Source organism: Thermobia domestica, chromosome 3 (assembly GCF_964235325.1).
Source record: "Thermobia domestica chromosome 3, izTheDome1.hap1.1, whole genome shotgun sequence".
NCBI lineage: Eukaryota > Metazoa > Arthropoda > Insecta > Zygentoma > Lepismatidae > Thermobia > Thermobia domestica.
The window spans coordinates 180,557,513-180,583,019 of record NC_137456.1 but is presented as its reverse complement, the minus strand read 5'-3'; the positions used below and the strand labels follow the sequence as shown (position 1 = coordinate 180,583,019).

The window sequence follows — 25,507 nt, the reverse complement described above, 5'->3', positions numbered from 1 at the left end:
ACTTACTAAAAATTTCATCTTTACATCACTGCCTTGCAAGGTCACCGAATTAGTTGAAGTTGGTTCAGTTAAGGCACACGAGCCACATAAAATATGAAGGAGTATTAAGATTTTTACTAAATATGAAAATTTTCTCAAAATACAAAGTGGGTACAAAGTCGCTTTCCCAATATGTGAAGAAATAAAATAAAAGAAGCTAAGTGACTTAACAATCTTTATTGTACTTATAAATACTGTTCGAACTGTGTTCCACTATGTTCAATGCACAAGATACATCTCTTTAGCACTGATCTGCAAATATCATGTCACAACAGAGGATCAGCACCCAATATCTCAAATGATTGTTCGATTAGCTGTTTCAAGTGATCCAGATCCTGCGGTTTCTCGAAAAACATATCGTCTTTGACAACACCCCCCACAAAGAAGTCACATGATGTGAGGTTACTTGAACGGGGTGGCCAATTTGTTGTACTATGACGACAAATTTATTCATCGAAATGTTGATTCAAGAAATCCCTCACAGCAACACCAAAGTCGGGCTTTGCTCCATCTTGCTGCCACGTGAACTGAATGTTTTCGTAACGAGGGTTATTTTCAAATTCTGGATTGACAACTTCCTGATGGTATATGTTCCTGGTAACAGATCCCTCAAAAAATAGTCGTATGATACTACCATTCCAAACAGTGTCACCAGGAACGTTAACTCTTCTGTCACACTTTCGTGTGGATTGATATCACTCCAATCAACACAACTGTGTCTGTTTACGCGACCGTTCATCTTGAATGACGCCTCATCTGTCCACAAAATTCGTTTCCAGAAGTCTCAGTTAGATTCGTGCTTACTGAGAAACCACTCACAGAATTCAACACAGTCCAGGTAATATTCGTCCAACGCATGCAGAAGCTTTGGCCAATAATATCTTATCTTCAAATCCCTGAACGTGTTACTTAAAGAGATACATGACATTCCCAGGTCATGTGTGCTCCATCTAGTAGACTTCTTCGGACTAGATATACAACGCTGAGCAACAACTTTAGTGTTTCTTTCATTTCGTACACATCATGGTCGTCTGTTTCGCGGCAGATCATATACAGAACTTGTACCTTCGAATCGTTGGTTTAGGTTTCTCATGGCTTGACGCGATGGTGGTTTCGCACCTGTAAATCTTCTCCTGAAGTCTGCTGTCACCACATTTGGGTTTCTGTTGTGTTTCCACTAAATTTGGAGCACGAAAACACGTTGTTCCTTTGTTAATTTGTGATTCATTTCAATAAATGTATTCTTCGGCTCAACTTCACTCAGTGAACCACTTTTAAACAAAACACTACGAAACCATAGTTACCAGTCCAAGTCACATTAAAAAACACGGTAGTACCAGTTCCAGTACAAAAGAAGTTCACTTAATTCTTTCCTTTCCTTACTTGTTTAGAGGAAAGCGACTGTGCTTACTATGTATTATGAAGATTTTAAATACGCTATTTTAATTTGACATACTATGAAACATTGATTCTTGTTCCGATGTTCTTATTGTTTGATTTTAAATAAATGCACAAAAACGAAACGCAGTGGTCAGGGTGGTCCAAAAAATAAAACTAACTGTGGTCGAGTGTCCACAAGGCCTCTAATGTATACAAATAATTAACGAAATTTCAGTACAATTAAGTCATATTTACAGGTCGCTTCATTTTTTTTTATCTTTTTTATTGTCAAAAAAGAATTGTCTAAACTTTTAGTCACTATTTATATTCTCAATTTACAAAAAACGCTTTCTGCAGTGGAGCGAGAAAATTTTTACAGTGGTTTTCAACCAATCGAAGGATAAACTGCTTCTGTTCCTCGTCTTTTGTGAAGGCTTCATTATAGTACTTTTGGATGAGATTTACTACCTCTTCCTGCTACATCATTCAGCCATTTGTTTTAATAATTCACAAAATTCTTGAAAAAAAAAAAAAAAAAAAATAGATTACGTCCCCAGTATTGTGAAGTTTGTTTGAGAAAAGACTGAGTCTTCTCTTTTCCTTGTTCCATTAGGACATCAAATATCTACAGTACTCTCTCTGTTACAAGATCGTCCAAATTAAGTTCTTCGGGTTTCTTTGTCGGCTCAAATCGCCGTGGAGTATTTAGTAATGTTGGCCGCTGCAAGCTTTAGACTATCATTCCCTTTGTTTCTTCTGATACTCTGTCATTAAAAAATGCTAATCCTGATAAATGTTCCGACAAAAAACCAGAGATGTCTTGAAAAGGCTGCATATGCATTACTGGAAATAGATTCGTCTGGGTAAGTTTTCAGAACTGATAAAAAGTTAATGTCATTGAGAGGGGCTCGGTTGACAAGTGGAGCTTCATTCCATTGTTTCACATAAACAAGGCTGACAAACAGCGCTAAACGTGTGATAATATTGGTTTCGCGTACAGTCATTTTAAACTGAAACTTTAAAAAAAAAAAATCAATGCATAAATGCCTTTTCCCATCTATTTGGCGTGATGTTGTGGACCTGGAGCTCGAAATGACTGTCATTGCATTCACTAAAAAATATGAGAGACAAACGCAAAAGTTCCTAAGAATTACCTCTAAGCTTCTGGACTTCAAGAGCGCTAGGTAAATATTTTGACATCTCATATCGCAGTCTCTGCATTACTGGATTCTCAAATAGGTTGTCAGTCGCCTTTGCAAAATCATCCTGATTTATTGATGACCACTGTTTGTGAAATCGTTTGAACAATGAAGTTGATGGACCTTCTGTTGGACAAACAAACATTTGAAGACACTAGAGAGGACTACTCCTATAACATGATGACGGCATGCAATCCACATCAATTCAGTTTCTAAATCTTCAATTCTAATGCATGCCTCTTTATGTAGAACTATATTGCTGGCTGTTGTGTCAAATACGAGACCTGTAATGCATTACGTAATATTTCATTTTTGAAGTGCTTCAACACAAGCCTCCGCCAGTTTCTTTCCTGTGGCTCTCTTCATTTTAGGGATTGCCAGAATTTTTAATTTACCACTCCCTGTTACAATAATAGCTATATGATCAACACTCCTTTTTGATCCATCATTGTCTGGTAGTAGCCTTTCATCCCAGTGTAACAGTTGAGGTCCAGCTAAAGAGAAGTTCCAAACATGTTACATTCCTTCCTTTCATTCTTGATCTTCTGATAGAACTGTGAGATAATGTGATTTCGAATAGGTTGTCAGTATGCCGTCATGGCCAGGAGCTTTGGTAACAGCTCCTGCAACGAATACAGCACCACGACCTTAGTACTTACACTAGAGAGGACTAGTGGTTTGGGATCTGGAAAATGTTTTTCTGTTTTCGTTTTGATAAACCAATTACAGGCCTTGAAGGCGACAAAACTGACTGTAATAATTATCGAGGCATTTCTCTTCTGTCATCATCCTACGAAATCCTTTTAAACATTCTATTAGCAACATTGACCCCGTACGCAGACGAAATTATTGAAGATTATCAGTGCGGATTTAGGCGAAATCGATCAACTATCGACAAATACTTACCATTCGACAAATACTCGAATAGAAGTGGGGATACAATACCCCGCTATATCAACTATTTATTAATTTTAGAAAGGCTTACGACTCGGTTAGGAGAGAAACATTGTACAACGTTCTTACAAAACTTGGAATACTGAAAAAGCTAATTAGATTAATTAAGGTATGTTTAAATGAATCCCAAAATAAAGTTATTTTTTGTCCACGAGCTTTCACGTCGAAAATGGCCTGAAACAAGGAGATGCTTTGTCGCCATTATTATTCAACTTTGTCCTGGAAGACGCTATAAGGAAAATCAAAGATAGTAACCAAGGCCTAGAGTTGAACGGTGTTCATCCAGGTATGCGGATGATGTAAATTTAATAGGGGATGATAGGAGAACAATAGAAAGAAATGCAGTGATCTTATTAAACGCTTCCAGGGACATGGGTTTAGAAGCAAATGCAGAGAAATCTAAATACATGGAAGTGCGTCGGGACCGTAATATGGCGAATTATGGATGCGTTAAAATATTAAAAAATATTTTTGATAAAATGGATACTTTCAAATATCTAGGATCAATATAAACAGACGAAAATCATATTCACGAAGAAATTAAAGGTCAACTAAAAGCAGGGAATTCGTGTTATTATTCAGTTCAAAATCTCTTGTCGTAGCGAATTCTGTCGAGGAATTTGAAGCTTAAGATATATAAAACGATAAGCATGCCTGTTGTTCTGTATGGTTACAAAACATGTTCGCTTACTCTGAGGGAAGAATATAGACTGAAAGTATTTGAGAACAAGATCCTGAGACGAATATTCGGACCCAAGAGGAACGGGAATGGTGAATAGCGGAATCTTCATAACGAAGAACTACAGAATTTATACGGTTTACCTACGTTGTCAGGGTCACCAAGTCTAGGAGGCTTAAGTGGGCAGGTCATGCAGGTAGGATGGAAGAAAGTAGAAACGCTTTCAAAGTCTTGACTGGAAGACAAATCGGAAAACGATCATTAGGAAAACCTAGGTGCAGATGGAGAGACAATATTAAGATGGATCTCGCAGAAATAGGAATACAAAGTAGAAACTGGATCCAGTTGGCTAAGGATAGAAGTCAGTGGAGAGCTTTTGTGAACGCGGCATAAAACCCCCTGGTTCCATAGGCCATAGAGTTAGTTATTTATGGGCATTGATGCGGAAGGTTTATACTCATCATCCTCTTCTGACTCCTGACAAATTGAAAAAGAAGAGAGTTCATCATCCTCTTCATTATTGCACTGGATTTCACACTCTGTTCCTTTCATTTTCAAAGTAGCTTACCCCTTTCCATCCACTGCCTTTTCCTATTTTCCTTTGCTCTTGTCTTCAAGTCCACTCCACCTATCCTACAAGAAAATACATCTTCCCTCTGCATGGAAAGAAAATCCTATCTTCTTTGTTCTTTATTCTCAGTATTGCGTCCTTTTCAGCAATATCAAATAAGTCTTCAAGATCACTTTTAAACATAGTTTCTTTCATTTTGTCACTATCTCTGTGTCTTCTATTCTTCTCAATAACAAATACTTTTCGTAATCTTGGACAGCTTTCTGACACAGAAATCTATCCGCTGAGCAGGAATTCTGTCTCTTTCCCAAGTAGAAATAACTTCATTACAAGTTATTTTGTAACTCTCTGGATGAGAATTTCCTCTCTCTAGATGATGGTGTTGCACTAGTCGCAGCACGTCGAGTCCACTTGGTAATATTGAGGTTGATAACTGATGAAATGGTTTACCAAGGAACCAATTCTGTGAATCAGACCTTAAAATGCATGATACCATATTACTTTTCTCAGTTCTAATCAAACATTCATAAGAATTTGACTGCAGTAATGCTGTCTCCGGTACGCTTCTGGTATCAATTCATTACACTTGCTAACATTGACACTTGCAAACACTACTTCACTAGCAAACAATTTGAACTATTACGGCAATTAAATAGAATTTTATAAACATTTGTTTAAAATATATAGTGAGACATTTAATTCTGCAATAGAAAATCAGCACAGTAAAACCAAAAAGCCATTATATCTATCTATCTATCTATCTATCTATCTATCTATATATATATATATATATATATATATATATATATATATATATATATATATATAATATTTTACAGGCACTAAATGCAGTTTCAGAATACACGCACTACATTAAATATGATTACCAAAGGAGTAATAAATGGACATGTGAGCTATTCTTGTCGCCATCTAGTGGTCAAAATGAAAGTTACGAACTTATATCTATCTGGCTATTAGTACAGCTACTGTGCTAAATTGCACCGTAGTCTTGACACCTATAATGTAGTATACAGGAATATAATCGGGCGTATACCCATTACTCATCTAATATTTTTGTAGTGCAGCATATATTTACCTTAAATTTACGAATGAACGAGTATATATGGAGGTGGGCATACACTATATTTTTGAAAACAGTCCAGCGTATGCCTCCCAAAAGTTTTATCATTAGATCATTGGTAATACTACATGAACAAAAAGTTTTAAAATGGAGCGACCTGTAAATATTGAGCAATAGGGCTAGAATTTAGCAGGTAAGTCACGAGGAAAAATATAAGCCCTGTGGAGAATTATTTTGAACAAGTTGATTTTTTGCATTTGGCTTTGGACCACCCTAAATGTGCAATAGCGAAAGCACTAGTGATGTGAGGGGGAAAATTTTCCGGAAAATTTTCCGCTATATTTTTCCGAAAAATATTCCGTTCTAAAAAATATCAGTAATCAAGAAACAATTCATCAGTAATCATAAAATTCATGTACAGAAATGTGAAAAAGGGAAAGATCGTTTAAAGAATATGAGAATTTTCATGGCTCACACAATTTTCAGTACTATGTAAGAACAAGTTAAACAATTTTTAATGAATCGAAATATTTTCTGTCTTATATGGAAAAATTGAAGAACTTTTTATGAGTCGGAAAATTTTCATCATTTTGAAGCAAAGAGTAAAACAACTTTTTGTGAATCGGAAAGTTTTATTGCTCTGTAGAAACAAGTGAAAGGAATTTTCATCACGATGTAGAAACAAGTGAAGAAACTTTTCATTATCCGAACAATTTTGGATATTGTGTATGGTGATGTTTGGTGGAAAATTTTCTACTATATTTAACTGCACATTCAACTATAAAATTCAATTCTTGTAGAGGAAAGTTAGACAGGAACAAATTATAATTTTCCAATTAGCTTTCGGGAACCGGAAAATTTTCTAATATTTCAAGTTGGGAAGTAAAATTTTACACAGTATTTCTCTCTCTCTTTTCATCTGCGAGCCCCTTCGTTGCTAAGCGGTTAACATACGCGCCTTTGGCATGGAAGACCTGGCTTCGATTCCCAGCGGGAGCTCATGTAGTTCGAATTTCTCGTTAATCAGTTGGTCCCGTCTTATATAGTCTCGCTGCTGAAAGGGACGTTAAACTCAAAATCAACTCAATTCAACTCCTCTCTCTCTCTCTCTCTGTGTGTGTGTGTGTGTGTATATGCCAAGTGCAGAGAACATGAGTTCGTAGAGTACAAATATCTTATTCTATTATTTAAAATTTCAATTTATTAAAAGTCATTAATGTTTTCCGATTCATAAAAACATACTCCACTTATTCCTATATCGTTGTTTAGCTATAAAATTTATTGGTAATAAATATTGCCTTAAAAAGTTTCATGAAGTAAAAATCTAACGATTCTTCATTTCAAGAATGTTTTAAAAACTTCAATGTGTTCTTCCCTCAGAATCCACCTTTCATCTTATAATATTAGATTTCGTCAGGTTAATACGCATAAGACGGTTTTCTCATAGCTTTAGTACTTTTATAGATTTACATTCTGCAACGTTTATAAATAAGTAGATATAATAGAGCGAGAAAGAGAGAGAGAGAGAGAAAAACACTATGTAAATTTTTACTTCCCAACTTCAAATATTAGAAAATTTTCTAGTTCCCGAAATCTAATTGGAAAATTATGATTTTTTGCTGTCTAATTTTCCTCTACAGGAATTGTATATCTCAACGTGCAGTTAAATATAGTGGAAAATTTTCCACCTAACATCACTATACATAAAATCGAAAACTGTCCGGATTATGAAAAGTGTTTTCACTTGTTTCTACATCGTGATGAAAATTTTCCGATGCATGAAAATTCCTTACATTTGTTTCTTCAGAGCAATAAAACTTTCCGATTCACAAAAAGTTGTTTTACTTTTTGCTTCAAAATGATAAAAATTTTCCGACTCATAAAAAGTTCTTCAATTTTTCCATACAAGACACAAAATCTTTCGATTTATTAAACATCGTTTCACTTGTTTCTACATAGTACTGAAAATTGTGTGAGCAATGAAAATTTTCAGATTCTGTAAACGATCTTTCACTTTTTAACATTTTTATACATGATTTCAATCAATTTTATGAATACTGATTAACTGTTACTTGATCACTGATATTTGTTAAGAACGGAAAGTTTTCCGGAAAAATATAGAAGAAAATTTCCCATCTCACATCACGGCTAAACAACGATATAGGAATACGTGGAGTATGTTTTTATGAATCGGAAAATTTTCCGTTTCAAAATTTTTCGGAAAATTTTCATCGCTGTACAGGACAGATAATTCTTCGATTCATGAAAAATTGTTTCACTTGTTCCTACATAGTACTGAAAATTGCCTGAGCCATGAAAATTTTCAGATTCTTTAAGCAATTTTTCAATTTTTAACATTTCTATACATAAATTCAATCAATTTTATGAATACTGAGGAATTGTTACTTGATCACTGATATTTGTTAAGAACGGAAAATTTTCTGGAAAAGTACAGAAGAAAATTTTCCACCTCACATCACGGCTATACAACGATAGGAATAAGTGGAGTATGCTTTTATGAATCGGAAAATTTTCTGTTTCAAAATTTTCCGGAAAATTTTCATCACTGGAAAGCACACTATTTATTTGTTTCGCTTGTCAATATACAAGATCCGTACCTGTACATTAATAAAAAATACACATTGTCGCCGAGTCTGCTGGCCATGCTACAAATGTGGTTAACACAGCACAGCTGAAGCAAACGTGGATGGCACAATTTTCTTCAAACACGTGCGCATCGTGCAAACAAGTGTGGCAACGAATTTTGATTAGTAATTATTAGCAAATACTTTGCGCTTTAAAGTGTCAAAAGTCCACAATGGGTCGAAGTTGCGGAATATTATGTAGATATTAATCTTTAGGTATGTAGCAGATACCTAAGTTTCCATGGCCGCAAGACTTCCGACAGATAGCAAGATCTGATCTTACACACACTGTCCGTACGATGAGGGGATGATAAGGGAGGAGTTGATAAACTGGTTAAATTTACGTACTGTTCATTATTGACCAGAAGGCCATGAAAACTGGGGCTGCGAGAGTCCTTGGGACTCATAGCGAGCCATATCAACACTTTCTATGAAAATTTCCACTTGGACGAAAATATATTGTATCGGACACGTCAGCAGTTCTGGGATTGTAGAACGTTTGCAGCTGCTATGCCTTGCCATCCAACGTAAAATAGATCTCATCACCCATCATATACGCAACATCATTTTGCACCGTGAACGTTTTGTCACAAGATTGCGTAAAAATTCATTGTTTTGTTTACGCCTCTCAATACTCATCTTCTTTAAAGCTGTTTTCATTGAGTTTTTCATTACACTGAAATATTCTACCCAACTCATGATAGGATTTTGCAATCCTACCTGCCGTCACTCGTCGCAGATGCAACACTTTGGGATCAGTTAACGTTTACTGCTAGGTTTCTTATCCACATTTATACTCTTCTCCAGTAGTGTAGTGACAATATATTATACACCATGAGATGTGTGGAAATCTTAATATTTAGAAGTGTTTCACAAGTCCTGATTTGCGCACATTCAGAATTGTGTTCCGATATTGCATGATTATTTTTCCAATAAGCTTCATTACTCAACTTCATACATACTTTGTTCAGCGACAATCTTCTGCACTTGGCACAGCACTACTCTAAGACGTACTTTAGTAGTGTTCCAGTGTTCACTGCTCTCTCAGAAGTGTTGCACACTGTGTGAAATTATTTTTGACTAAACGTTACGAAGTATGGTTTAAAGTACGAAATTTCACATTTTGCTTCTTTCTCGTTATTACGAATCTGTTTGTATGTTCAGAGTGAGTACAGAACTGAGCTGTATGCCATACGTAAAGCTAAAAATCTTATGCTCATCACACAACAAAAGAATTTTTCACATAAGGTGTATTAGTGTAATGTTGTTTAACCATCACAAAATTAATTTAAATTAGCACAAATAAATAAGAAGGAATTATATAACCATTTTATTCTGGACGAGAACGAAAGAAGTAAAATAAAAATAATGACATAAAATGAGTTATCGTTCATTTTTAGGGTTCAAAAGTAGACGATTTCTTTATGGTTCAAAGTTAAAGTATTGAACCTCTTATCACTGTTATGCTCTGCAAATAGATGCAACCTGTAAATAGATGCAACTTGTTTGTACCTTCTGAAAGACATGTCTCTCATAAGTTTTAAGAGAAATTATTAGGATATTTTCTCAATATTTTTGATATAATAAAAGCATTCACTATATTTTATCCCATTGGAAACTTAAAAATATTTCTTCTATGTAGAAAAATTATACTATTCCCCTTCATTTACTTCTGGAATTGAATGCTTGCAGAGAACACTTAAATTCTCATTATTCTTATCCTGTTGAATATATAATCGTTTATTAAAAAAAGTATCACAAATTTAAATATCAAAATAAAACTCTATAAAGGGTATTTAGAAAAAAAAGCATGAAAATTACAGTCAGCTATCTTTTACTTTTTGAGAATAAATGTGAGTATTTATTTAATAAGACAAGTGAAATCAGGAATTCATCCTTTCAACATTCTTACTAAGACAAATAATTTACCTTCCTCTGTCACTTGTTGAGGGTAACCTGCGCCTTCCTATCTTATTATCCAGCTCACACTGAAGTCGTGTTTGCACTTCTGGATTCAAAACCATATAAAGAACTGCAAAGCTGAACAAATTATAGAAGGTTGCTGCTCCTCCAATAAAAATGTCCATGCATATTGAAATCAGCTGTTCATCTACAAATTAGAAATAAGTAATTCCTATAATTCATTGAGAAAGAATATAGTAGGCTACAGTTCAAATATCCGAAGTCATACTACGTATAAGAAGTCGAAATTTAAGTGGCATATATTACGATTTTGTTTCGGGGGTGGGGGAGGGGGGGAAGGTACAAACTTTACTAACTTTCGTCCAGGAAATGTGAATTCTGCAAGATACTTAATTACATTTACTTTAATATAGTAAATAAAATTTGGGGGGGAGGGCTTAAGCCCGGGAGCCCCCTTCCTAATTACTTCACTGTACTGAAAAGCAAATTGAAGATTAGATCTTAACAGAAAGTTAGTAATAGAGATATTAGAATCTGACCCTGGAACTTACTTTCATTAGTAAATAAAATACTAATGATAATCCTGTGATATGAACCGCACGTCTACCATAGACAAAGACATAAGGTAACAGCACCAGTAGTTGATACTTTAAGGACTTTTCTTTATTGCCTTATAAAATGTTTTTGAACTGTAATTGTTCTATGATTTATCTTTTATTCTATATTTTGAACTTCTTTTTTTATGAACCTATATATTTTTAAATGAATAGTATAGTTTTCAGTATTTGTTTTTTAATTCGAAACTCTTAAAAAAATTTAGTAGTTGACATGTTTCATTTCTAAAAAATCTAGTAGTTAACACATTTGAGATTAATAGTTGACAGTACTAATTTCATTAAAAATATTTCATACATACGAAAGATAAAAAAGGAAATTGTTAACATGCTAGAATTTCAATGTGTATTATCAACTCTTCAGATGACTATAAGTGAGCAGTATAATTTTCAGTATCCAATAAAATGTAAAACTCACTCTTTGGCAATAGAAAAGAGTGCAATTTTACACTCTTCACCTAACTTGTTTCAAAGCAGCTCAATAAAACACAAAAGCAATAAATGAAACATAGAAATAACTTTGACATTGAAAACAAACCTCAATTCCAAATACTGTCCAATTGAGGAACAAGAAATTGGCCCCGCCACTGCTTACTGATTGAGGTTCTTGAATATGATCAGCAACATCTTCCCACACCTACTCTAGGTCAGGGCGAAAAATTTCCAGTCGCCATTGCCGACTAGAAATTTAGAACTGGCGACCAGTGTTCAGAAGGAATGGTTTTTGCCTGAACTAACAGGGCTGCGCAGTTTCTGTTTAGCACGAAAATAATTGTCAAGAATGAAAGAAAAGACGGAATGTGAAGTTTTCACAACGGACATAGAAAGTGAAGTCTTCACGACTTGTAATTCGCTCCCTCCTTTCCCACCCTCAATTGAAATGGTATGCTTCCTGGCGCATTCAAAATTGATTATCCTGAATCTAATTGTCTGGTTTCGAAATTTTATGCAATGATGTAATATATTTCTTTATTAAACCAAAGGGCATTGAATGGGGGAGGGAAACCTCTCATAATTTGTGCGTAAGAGATACTGACGACCATCATTTTTGGATTGGCGAGTGTGTCTGACTTTGAAATTTTGCGCCCTGCTACTGGTAATTTTCCTAGTTCATCTACTTCTTTATTTTTGGATTCAACTGTTATGGAAGTTGACTCGATTTCTGAACCGCTAGTACATTCTTCGTTTAATTCCCTAGAGGATTCTTTATAAGCAGTTCCTCTCGGTGTCTGATGTGGCGTTTTCACTTTCTTCAAGAACCTGAAAATATAGCAATCAAGTTTTTTTTTTTTTTTTTAACATTTTGTTCATCTCTTTTCCTTTTAAGCTTCATTTCTCTCGTTTGCTGTTGCAATCACTTGATTCTTTCAGTCTCCTCCTTCTTTCTTTGTCTTTCTGCTACTCTTTCTTTTTCCTGACGTTCCAGATCTTCCTTCTTGCTTTACTTTCATAGTACTTCTTCCATAACTTTGAAGGAACAACACTTGGAACTTTTTCAATGAAGTTCCTCTTCTTTTCTCCGACCCTTGTAGAAATGTTCGGATTTCTTCCAAGAAATTCTTTGAACATGTTTTCCCAAGTTTGTCATTCTTGAAAGGGTTTTTTCTTTTGAAATCATGCATTATCTGTTCACTGTTGGGCACTGTTTAGAAGTTCATTCACAGTCACAGGAAATCCTGCTTCGCCTACTTCAATGATTCACTTCACTAGGACATCTTCTTCCTCTGCCGTGAGAATAGGTGTTGGACCCATTTTCCTACGAATTGTTTTTTTTTTTTTCTTTTATTTTATACAATAAAGTTATTCGTGGAACATTATGTTTTTTGGCTAAAGCTGCAACCGGCACTCCATTTTGACGAACATCCTTTATTGTTTCTACCATCTGTTCCTCGAAATATGACAAGAATCTTCCTTTTACTGGCGGCATCGTAATGAGAGGAGGAAGTAATGTTTATTTACGTATTTCTGGTTGATGTGAATGGCACAAAAAATGTTTGGAAAGAAAAAATATTTTGTGAGCCTCTGAATAAAGTGTTTCAAAAAGGACTCATTAATTATGAAGTGTGTGTATGGAGCATTGTGCTGTACGAGGCGAAAAATGGAAAATTGACGAGAAAAGACGTAAAAATGCAGAAGAATTGAGAGCGTTGGCTGGATAGAGAAGAAAACTGAACAGGAGGGTGTGGAAAAACCAGGATAGACGAGAGCAATATTAGAGACAAGCAGAAACTTGACAAGAAATTGGTTGGGTCAAAACTTAGTTAAGAAGTTGTATTTTGAAAAATATGATAGAGGAAATGGAAACAGGAAAAAGAGTGTGGATAGAGGAGGTTGTAATTGACAGATAATATTATAGAGGTTATTATATACATTGAAACGCAGAGATTAGCGGAAGATCGCGACAAATGCCAGCATCTTAGCTCTTGAAAATGTTCTGCCAATATTGACCGAACACTTAGTGACTAAGATTAATCTACTTTGCAAGGTAATAATTTAAAAGAATATTTAATGAGGAAATTCTATGTGACTCGTAAAAGCCTACATGGGCCGATTTTTTTTTTTTTTTTTTTTTTTTTTTTTTTTTTTTTTTTTTTTTTTTGCTAACCATATAATAAACTAAAACCAGAATTAATTTGGAAAATATTTCCGGGAAGCATTTGATGGTTGTAGCCATGCGAACCTCTCTCTTTGTAATTCAAATTACGCCATGCATTTTTAAAACGTTTCCAGAAAAGAAAGTGTTTACTTACGTGCTTATTATTCTGATATTTATTAAGAAAAGCTTCAATACAAAACCTGAAATCTTTCCTTCGAGACAACAAAGAATAGATTCAGTACTTGACATGTACTGGTATCAGTGTTTAACACCCATGTCAAGTACTAGTTCCATACAGGTTCTTTTACTTTCTGATGCAAAGTTTAATGTTTCCGATTGTTACAAAGTATTTGAAGCGGTAAACGTTAATTTTAGTATAAGAACGGTTGGAATTAGTACTTGACAGGCAGGTGTCAACTTCTGAAGTCTAAACAGAATTGAATGTCAGTACTTGACACCCTTTCAATAATACTCAATTTTCTGTTGAAGCTCCTCGAAATAATTTTGTTACTCACCAGAAGAAAAGATGTAAAATCATAAAATAAAGATATAGCAAAGCAAACATAAATTTGCATGTTAGTTACAAATAGAGGATACTCACCTTCTTAATGAAATCGGTAACAAAACTGTAGCAGACAACGTATCCACAAAATGGCGTGAAGAGTTTACAATGTCACACCATTACATAATACAACTCTGCAGCGAATGCCAGATAATATTCAGTGAAACTTCAACCTTCAATTTGTTTCCACTTTTGTGTCCGTATATTATTTATTATAGAAACCTTATTATTTAAACTTTTCTTGCAAGGTGTCAACTACTGAACCCCTGTCAACTACTAGTGCCTTTACCTTAGACAATATCAAAAATACAATATTATAAAATGTGTATTTTTAACACTATTGTATTCTACATCTGAACAAATGTATTTAGTATTGAAAATATATTTTAAAGAGTGCTTTTGTATTATCAAGATATATTTCAGCATGAAAAATACAACGTGCTGAACTGCTAACAATGACGTCAAGCAGGGGCGGATTTAGGACCGACTTCTGGGAAGGGGGGCGGTTGGTTGTCATACTGCTACTTTTAAGGGCTCCAAACTTTGAGTAGAGTTTTATTTATATATATAAAATAAGAAAGTTTCGACCTCTGGGGGGGGGGGGCGATCGCCCCCCTGGATCCGCCCCTGACGTCAAGTACAGTTAGTGAATATACTAGGTACTAGTCAGTGAATATGACAGGGACTAATCAGCATATCATTTTTCTTCAAAGCACAATCTCATTATATTTCTCTCAAGGTAGGAAATCTTGAGTTGGACATTTTGTTGTAATGTGAAAAATCCCAGTAAATGGACTTAAAAATAATAATAAAAAAATGTCCATCATTTCAGTATTGTAACTTTATTCACGAAAATCTAAGCAATATACCTAGATATATACGCCTAAAATGTTCTTTGTCTGATGTACTGTTTAACTGACCCAAATTATGACTCGATGGATGCTTTTATATGTAACAGAACAATGAATTCTACATCTTAGGCAATGACAGAGATGTTGAAATGGTATGAGTATGTTGAGAAGATTTGAATTTAAATGTTATCGGACAAAGCGCTGTTTTAATTTAATTTGAGATATTCTGTGAATATTATGTTTAATATTTATATGATGTTGAGATAATTAATATTTTTCTGACCAGAGTATGTATTTCTTTATTAAAAATAAAATATTTCGTAAAAGTTTCCATAACGTAACGTTATCTTCCTCAGACATTAATATGTATGTTCATATTAATGTAGGTAATAGACACATCATAATATTAAATCTTTTTTATATGTAATTGCTGCTCATTATATAATTTTAAATTTATATTATGTAAGAATACGATATTGTTATAATTTACCGTTTCATTTTAAAATTTTATAACTTTCCATTAATATATGTATGGTATTTGGATGCGGGACTATAGCTGGAGACAAGGACACAGCGCTAGAGACATTAGAAATGATCCGTAGACGGGCTAAGGAGATCGGATTGCAAATGAATTTCTCCAAATATGAGGTCAGCTTTCTCGGAGTCTCCAATGAGCAGTCTAATAATCTCTTCAAGCTGTTTGACGAAGCCGCGCTGGGATTCAAAGAATTTCGAAAGATGACACCAGCTTATTAGGAGCAGCATTATCTAATGAGGCAAGACGAACAATATTAAAAGACAAAATTTCTAAATTAGAATTCTTCTTTACACGTCTTTCTTTGATTTCAGCTCACCCTGCCTTTTACCTACTACGTGCCTCATTGTCCATGCCAAGGCTGCTATACTTTCTTCGCTGTGCTCCTTCTTGGCGTGATGCTGATCTTCTGGAATACTATGACAACACCTTGAAAACCGGTTTGGAATCTATCCTGAATTGTTCACTCAACAATAACTCTTGGTTGCAGGCGTCCCTTCCTGTTAACCACGGAGGTCTCGGCATTCGTCGCGCCATGAATCTGGCTATTTCATCCTTTTTGTCTTCATTCTATGGCGCTAAGTCATTGATCGAGACCATTCTCCAACAAGATCTTAGCTTAGTATCGGATTCAGATGTCAACGATAGCATTGCTAAGTGGTCATCTATAGTGGGATCAGATCCCCTGATCTTGAGAAAAGAGGACTACAATCTTCTTGGGACGATCCTCTTATAAATCATCACTTTTTAGCTCTACTTCAGTCATCCGATAACCCAGAAGATAAGGCCAGACTCCTAGCTACATCATCTCCAGAAGCAGGTGCTTGGCTCCATGCTATCTCGTCACTTTCTTTAGGATTACATCTTCCCAATGATAGTTTTCGAATTGCCAGTGCACTGCGTTTGGGAGCAGATGTTTGCGAGCAACACATATGTCCTGCCTGTAGAAGTGTCGTAAACAAGAAGGGCCTTCATGGACTCTCCTGTGCCGATAGTGCGGGCAGACATTCACGTCACTACAGCGTGAACGACATTATCATGAGGACACTAATTTCAGCAGGCATTCCTTCTATATGCGAACCGTTGGGATACAGTCGTGCAGACGGCAAAAGGCCAGATGGTATGACCCTAATACCGTGGAAGAAAGGAAAAGCACTTATATGGGATTTTACTTGTTCCGACACCTTCGCCCCTTCATATCTACATTCTTCCTCAGCACAAGCTGGGAACGTGGCTGCTCGCCGTGAAACAGAGAAACGCAAGAAGTACAGCAATTTACTCGACAAATATCATTTTGTCGCTATAGCTATTGAATCAGGTGGTTCATGGGGTCCCGATGGCCTTAACTTTATAAAAGAAGTTGGTCACCGCATTTATTTATCGTCAGGAGATGCTAGAGCAACCTCTTTTCTACTACAACGCATCAGTATGGCAGTACGAAGAGGGAACGTTGCATCAGTTTTGGGAGCGCTATCGTCTGGTAAGAAACTGGAGGAGATCTTTTTTCTGTAATCATCCGGCGAAAGTTTGGAAGTGCTGTTGCAAAGCTTATCACAAATTTAAAATTATATAATAAGCAACAACAATAATTGTATATCAATAATTTAATATTATGATGTCTCTATTACCTACATTAATATGAACATACCTATTAACGTCTGAGCAAGATAACATTAAGTTATGGAAACTGTTAAGAAATATTTTATTTTTAATAAAGAAGTGTTACTCTGGTCAGAAAAAATATTAATTATTTAAATAATAATTCCAGAGTCAACAAGGACAAGTTAGATGTTGAGATGTGTTGATCTTTTAAGATGATGACAATCCAATTTCCTTTGACCTGTTTTGGGGCACAGTACGATGTGTTGGGATATCACTATGCATTTCACGTAAGGTTATGTATGGTCATAGTTTCTATCGTAAACGTCTGGTGCATAATATTATATATAGATAGTTACGTACTCTTGGAGTTAACAATTTTGGGGCAGTTATATATTTTAAAAAAATGGTTTATATGAGGATGAGTGAGCCCGAATTGGTTTAATTAAATTGCTAGGATGGATTGAGAATAGCCCGCTCCCCCCAGTGATTTTTAATGAATCATAGTGATTCTAACAATTCATATTAGTTCACAATATATCGAAATCGCATGTTATTAAGTTTTAAGATGTAAATCTTGTAGTAAGGAAGCTTTAGTATAAACAGCAGCAGCAGCATTAGTAGTAGCAGTAGTTGTAGTGGTGGTGGTAGTTAGTAGCAATAGTAGTAGTAGTACTAGTAGTAGGAACGGGTTAGAAGCCCCGCAGGGGTTGGTTGGATTCTGTTCTCGATATAAGTAGTAGCAGTAGTAGTAGTAGTGACTCTTCCAGTTCCGGTGACAAAGAATTGGGGGAGCGGGTTATACACAAGCAGCTAGGATAAACCGATTAGATTTATGATTGATACAGGGGCTATCGTCTCTGTAATTCAGGCTAACCGGACTTAGTGAGATCTAATTTACTGGAACCATGTGTGGGTTTATTAAAGAATACAGATGAGTCTTTCATTAAAATACAATGCCAGATTAAAGGTAGTTTCAATTAGGGGATTTCAATTGGATCTTAACATTGGTTTTTATAGATGAAAATGAATTGTATCCTATAATAGGACGTAATTGATATTATATCGCCACATTAGAAGAACCTTATATGTAAGGCTCTTACACAAAATGAGTAGTTGAACAGTAACATAAGCAAAGATCAGCTTACTAACAAATATATTCAATATATTTTCAACTGGTTTCCCTTCATATTTTTCCTGAATTAATTTGCCAATTGAAGCTTACAAAATACAAATTCCAATTAAGCAAAACGTAACCCATATTCAGAAAAGCTTATGAGATACCATATGCTTTATCAGACAAAGTCAAACGAGATGGATACAGCAGCTATGTACCATAGGAGTTTTACGTAAGATAGAATACTCTGGCTCGGAAATGCTCATGGTCGTAGTAAAGAAGAAGAGTGGGAGTTTGCGACTGTTTTGATTTTAATCGGACGTTGAACTTAGTAACTGAATTTGTTAGCTATTCATGACTAAGATATAAAATCTTTTGAATAGTTTGCAAGGAGCACAATGGTTTGTATTATTAGATTTAAAACAGGCTTATTTGGAATTGAAAGTGGGTCAGAATGTGCACTTTGGTGTATCTGGACAATGTTTTGGTTTGGAGAACATCTTTGAAGGAGTGCTATGATAGAACAAGTATGATATTGCAACAATTTGAAAAGTATAACATCTAAGAACAAAAATTATTTTTCACGAGGAATATTAAATATTTAGGAGTGAGGTTTCAAAACAACGCATTTTGCGATCTGTAATTAAATTAGATCTTATCTGAACGTCTCAACAACTACAAATACTTTATAGTTCAAGTCTTTTATGAGAATGGTGAATTTTTGTACTGGTATCCTTCCCTCGTTGTTTTTGGCAATTCTGTCTTTATACATCGGTGTGGTCAGACATTCATTAAAATGTATTTGACTTGATCAAAGATATGCTTAGGAATACAGAAGTATTACACCCTTTTAACGATTAAGAAAAAATAATGCTTATGACAGATGTCTCACCTGAAGGAGTGGGGACAGTGTTATTTAATGAGATTAACAGATAATTATACACGTTTCGGGAGACCCGGGTTCGATTCCCGGCGGGAGCTCATGTGGTTCGGATTCCACGTTAATCAGTAGGTCCACGTCTCACATAGCCTCGCTGCTGAACGGGACGTAAAACTCAAAGAATCAATCAATCAATCAATTATACACTTTTCATGCGCTTCGCCTATTCTTTCTTCGGTATAAATTAACAACCCAATTTGAGAAGGAAGCATCAGCAGTAATATCTGGAATATGTAAATTTCATAAGTTTCTACTTGCAGGACATTTTAAAATAATAACGGACTGTCAGCCAGTCCGATGGATTTTTGTAGCTAAAGAGCCACCTATCACAGCATGTTCTAGGTTGCAGCGTTGGTGCTTGGGGTTGGCAAACTATGATTTTGAAATTGCTTATACCAAGAATGTTTGTGTAGCAGAGTTCCTTTCTTGATTTCCGTTGAGTGTTGGATGAACAGGAGATTGGTCAACAATATGTGAATCAATTCGAGTCGTGTATTCTATCTCAAGAAGAGGTAGTACAGGAAACTCGTAATAATGTAATACTTGAATAAGTACGTTGTTAGTTATTTCAAGGTTTGTCTAAGAGACTGCCTGAACACTTAGATGTAGACGAATACAAAGCTTTGTTTCGTAAGGGTTGGCAGTTAGAAATTTCAGATTTTTTTAAAAAAAAGAAAAAAAGATGCCCAATACTGCCACGCAAACTGAGATCACTATATTTACAAAGAGTACTGGCGTTTTCCATAGCGTTTATCTGGAATTAAATGCTATGATACGAATAACTACTTCAAAAATTTGGTGGCCAGATATGATAACATAGGCATTAAGTAGTTAGTGTATGATTGTGAGGTATGTCAGACTGTAGCTAACAACCCACCTAGGACATATTATCAACTTAGACCAAATGCTACTAATTCTTTTGAGAGGTTACACGTGGATCACTTTTAGTTATTTGGGTTCATATTTGTAATGACGGTAGATGTATATTCAAAACGATTAGGTTCAAGATTCTACTTATTGCAACTCTACTTAATGTTGATTGGAAAATATTTTCTATATTATGGGTTTTCCTAATGTGGTTTTGGATAATGGACCTCCTTTCCAGAGTTATGAATGCAAGTAATATTGTCGAAAAAGAGGAATTACACAAATCTTTCCACCGCTTTACTCTCCAGCGAATAATGAGTTAGTAGAGAGAGTACAAAGGGCTAAACATTTAATCAAGAAACGATTTTTACAAAATGTTAACCGAATAAAAAATTTAGTCGATTAATCAACGATACAAAAGATAATTATGCCCTATTCCACACTCTACTCATATTTCCAAATGTCTCCCTTTTCTATACTATTTATGCCTCGCACTTGGTATAATGCACCTTCTAAAAAAATGTCGAGAATTCAATCAGTACCAGTAAGCGAAGAAAACAAGGTAATTTTAGTTTGGATCCGAAATCATGGGAACTCAAAGGAATTGGCACAAATATTTCCAGGTATGAGTATACAGAATCGTGAAGTTGTTCCATAAGCATAAGATAAATTTCCCTATACATTTATAACACTAGAAATTTCAGCAAGCGATTAACATAGTAGATGGGAATGAAGATGAAATTAAAAAGGCAAAATTAGTGGCTAGTGATTTACAAGTAAAACACGACGTTCAATCGATGTATATTCACGGTACAGTAAGAATGTTTATATCACAAGCATTACAAGAAGATTTTAAAATACAATAACCGTATATACTAACCGCATTTCTAAATGGTAAATTAAAAATATAAATTTATGGATAACCCCCACAAGCAATGAATTTAAAAAATTAAAATAGAGTCATAAAACGAAAGAGAGATTTATATGGTCATGTGAGTGCTGGAATGAGACAATAAATAAATTTTTAAAGAAGAAAAGATTTCAAAGATCAGAATATAACTTTTGTTTACACTACAAAAAGCACTACTAAATACTAATATATGTTGACAATAAAATATAGAAAATAACTAAGACATCATTGAAGAATTCAAAGAGTAATAGAAAAATAAACCTGGAGACTATAAAAAAAACTTCTTAGGAATGAAACTTCAAAAGAAAGATAATATTATTAGAGTAAAACATTAAACCATAAATAGAATATAAACGAAGTTTGAAATTACTAACTGCAAAGAAAGAAAATTACCAACAGAAGTAAATTTAAATATGAAAATGATAATACAGATTACAGGAAATTGCCATATAATGAATTAATGGGAAGGCATATGTATATAGCAGAAGTATCAAAAACAGATCTAAGTTTTATTACATAATATCTTAGTAGATATACAAACCAACCATACAATTACGGACAGCTGTGAAAAGAATATTAATATATTTAAAAGCAACAGAGAACACAGGACTAACACTTAAGAACAGTAGTTATTTCAACTTATAAGGACATTCATATTCAGATTGGGCAGAAGATAAAAACAACAGAAAAACTGTTAGTGAAAGTATAGTATTTGATGGAAAGTTGATATTGAAGGGAACAGAGTCGTTTAGCATTACCTTCCACAGAATCAGAATATATTCCAGCTTTATCGGTAACTTAAGAATTGGTCAATTTAAAAGAGGTCTGAGAACAGACAGGAAAGTGAAAAACGAAGACTACTAATAGACAATCGAGAAACAATTTGTATAGCTAAAAGACCTGAAAATTCAATAAGAACAAAACATAGGCTATTGGTGTACAAGTATATTTTATACAAGTGTTAGATATTGAATATGTAGAAACAAATAACTTTGTAGATATAACCTCTTTTCGATTACATATATTCCTTTGTCCTTGACTATACAAGGCAACTTAAGGAAAAATCCGTTTTAATATATTTTTTATGCTCACAGGAAAGAAAAACTCTTTCTGTATGTTAGTGAACATTGATGAGAAAACAATTCCATTTAGTCATCCTAGAAAACAGAACAAAGGATCTTTTCGTTCCAATTCTATTTTTATCACATTAAATATAGCCAAAACGAACAGGCACCAGTCGACAATATTGCTAATCGAAATTTGTTTGAACTAAAGCATTCTTATATGTACGGTGTTTATGAATATTCAGTGGGTTTTGGATATTTTTTGTAGTGAGTTAGCACCATTTTACATGCTTGAGAAATTATAATCAACAGTCGTCTCACGAAACGTAGCTCTCTTATTAAAAAAATGTTCTCACTGAATATTTCATTTAGAGCATGGTTTATATATATTTTATATACGCAATTACAATTGCATTTGCATACAATACGGAGTACTACAGTTAAAAGAACAGACAAAGGATAAACTTAATCAGGCTAGGGACAGTAAAGTAAAAATGTATGTAATAAAACGAGAAACGGGAGATAAGAAACATAATTTAGAAACAATTTCAGATACCTTACATGATTTAGAGAAAAAGTCAACAGAAATTGAATCTAGTATTACTATTAGTACTCCTCCGCAAATTTTCCATAGCAGGTATCATAGTGATGCAAAAGATGACGAAGAAAATGGGAGTAGAGAATGAGAAAACTGAGGTTAATGAACCTTGCGAAAGTAAATTTAATCATTGCAAAGAGATGACATTTGCAAATAACCTCAATACTATACCAGATTGAAAACTGAATTATCTCATACAGACCTACAACATTTACCGACATGCACAGGTTACGCTGCTGATATCTGTTTATAAACGAAAATAAAAAAGGTCCATTAACTTGGAACGCCACCATCCTAAATTCATTATTTTATATCTCATCGTTTTGCACCCATTTTGCACCGTTTTGCACCTTGATTAAAAAATTTTGTACCCTCACCATTACTGAGAAATTCGAAATTCAAAATGGGTTCCAAGTTGATGGTATTTCAGCCACTAACTCATTTTCAAGATTTAACACTATCATCATCATCTCTTAGTTTTGCACCGTTTTGCACCCTCTTTCAAAAATTTTGTACCTTTTTGAAAACCGAGAAAATAACATTTGAAAATTCAAAATTCAAAATTCGAAATTTGCCACAAAAGCGAAATTTAAGTTTTAACCTGCCGTAAGGTACAGCACTTTTTGCACCCTCAGAAAATACCAATATTTCATTTTGTACTCTGAGAGTTACCGAGAAATTTAAAATTCAAAATGCCAAATTACCATTAACTTGGAACGCCACCAACTCGTTTCGAAGAATTAACAATACGAGCGTCATGTAAGAGTTTTGCATCCTCACAAAAAGTCGATATTTCATTTTGTACCCTCACAGTTAATGAGAAATTCCAAATTCAAAATGCCGAATTACCATTAACTTGGAACGCCACCAACTCGCTTCGAAGAATTAAGAACACCAGCGTCTTCTACGAGTTTTGTACCCACAGAAAATGTCGAAATTTCATTTTGTACTCTCACAGTTAATGAGAAATTTAAATTTCAAAATGCCGAATTATCATTAACTTGGAATGTCACCAATTCGGTTCGAAGAATTAAGAATATCAGCGTCTTCTACGAGATTTGCACCCACAGAAAATGTCGATATTTCATTTTGTACCATCACAGATAATGAGAAATTCCGAATTCAAAATGCTGAATTACCATTATCTTGGAACGCCACTATTTCGTACTGACGAATTAAGAACACCAGCGTCTTCTACGAGTTTTGCACCCTTAGAAAATGTCGATATTTCATTTTGTACCCTCATAGTTAATGATAAATAATACCTTATTCAAAATCCAGAATTACCATTATCTGGAAACGCCACCAATTCGTATTAAAGAATTAAGAACGCCGGTATCCTCTAAGAGTTTCGTATTCTTAGAAAATGTCGATAATTCATCTTGTACCCTCACAGTTAATGAGAAATTCAAAATTCAAAATGTCGAAATACCATTAACTTGGAACGCCACCAATTCATTTTGAAGAATTAAGAACACCAACGTCCTCTACGAGTTTTTCACCCTCATAAAATATCGATATTTCGTTTTGTACCCTGACACTTAATGACAAACGAATTAAAAATGCTGAATTATTATTAAGTTTGGAACACCAAAAATTCGTATTAAAGAATTAAGAACACCAGCGTCCTTTACGAGTTTTGCACCCTCAAAACATGTCGATATTTCGTTTTGTACCCCGACAGTTAATGAGAAATTTCGTATTCAAAATGCCGAATTACCATTAACTTGGAACGCCAATAATTTGTACTGAAGAATTAAGAACACCAGCGTCTTCTACGAGATTTGTTCCTAATTCTTTAATACGAATTGGTGGCGTTCCAAGTTAATGGTAATTTGGCATTTTTAATTTTAAATTTCTTATTAACTGTGATGGTACAAAATGAAATATCGAAATTTTCTGCAAAACTCGTAGAAGACGCGGATGTTCTTAATTTTTAATACGAATTGGTGGTGTTCCAAGTTAATGGTAATTCGACATTTTGAATTTGGAACTTCTCATTAACTGTGAGGGTACAAAATGAAATATCGACATTTTGTGAGGGTGCAAAACTTGTAGATGATGCTCATATTGTTAATTCTTCGAAACGAGTTGGTGGCGTTCCAAGTTAATGGTAATTCGACATTTTGAATTTTAAATTTCTCGGAAACTGTGAGAGTACAAAATGAAGTATTGGTATTTTCTGAGGGTGCAAAACGTGCTCTACCTTATGGCAGGTTAAAATTTAAATTTCGCTTTTGTGGCAAATTTTGAATTTTCAAATGTTATTTTCTCGGTTTTGAAAGAGGTACAAAATTTTTGAAAGAGGGTGCAAAACGGTGCAAAACTAATAGATGATGATTTTAGTGTTAAATCTTGAAAATGAGTTAGTGGCTAAAATACTATTTACTTGGAACACCATTTTGAATTTCGAATTTCTCACAAGTAAACCTTACGTTTGGGTGAATCGAGTTGCTGACTGAGACACATATGAGAAAGTAGTACTAAATGTGGTCAGTATTTCAGTGAAGTTGTAGGTGCGAAGCTCCAGGGGTTTAGGAGATACAGCTACCAAAACATCACATGGAAGTACAGAATAGTCTTCATACAGTTGGAGGTAAAAGCTCTGTAAGACCTCTTGTAACGACAAAACATGAATAACAAATATATGGGTACATATTAGGACTAAGGGGAAGTCATATAGTAAGGGTATACCTGATGGCGGCCATCTTGAAATCCGCCATTTTGAATTAAGGTTAAGTTTGTAAAATAGGAATAGGGTCATGTGATACATGATTTAAGGC

The 25,507-nt window shown here is 34.6% G+C and overlaps 1 protein-coding gene across 1 annotated transcript in view; it reads right to left on the bottom strand.

Moving 5' to 3' along the window:
• Positions 1-25,507, bottom strand: part of LOC145680895 (methyl farnesoate epoxidase-like) — a 186,629-nt gene that overhangs the window by 61,200 nt on the left and 99,922 nt on the right. Inside the window, exon 6 of the mRNA XM_081752053.1 lies at positions 10,478-10,658. Within this exon, the coding sequence (XP_081608179.1) occupies positions 10,478-10,658 (181 nt within the window). The remainder of the gene's footprint in view (positions 1-10,477; positions 10,659-25,507) is intronic.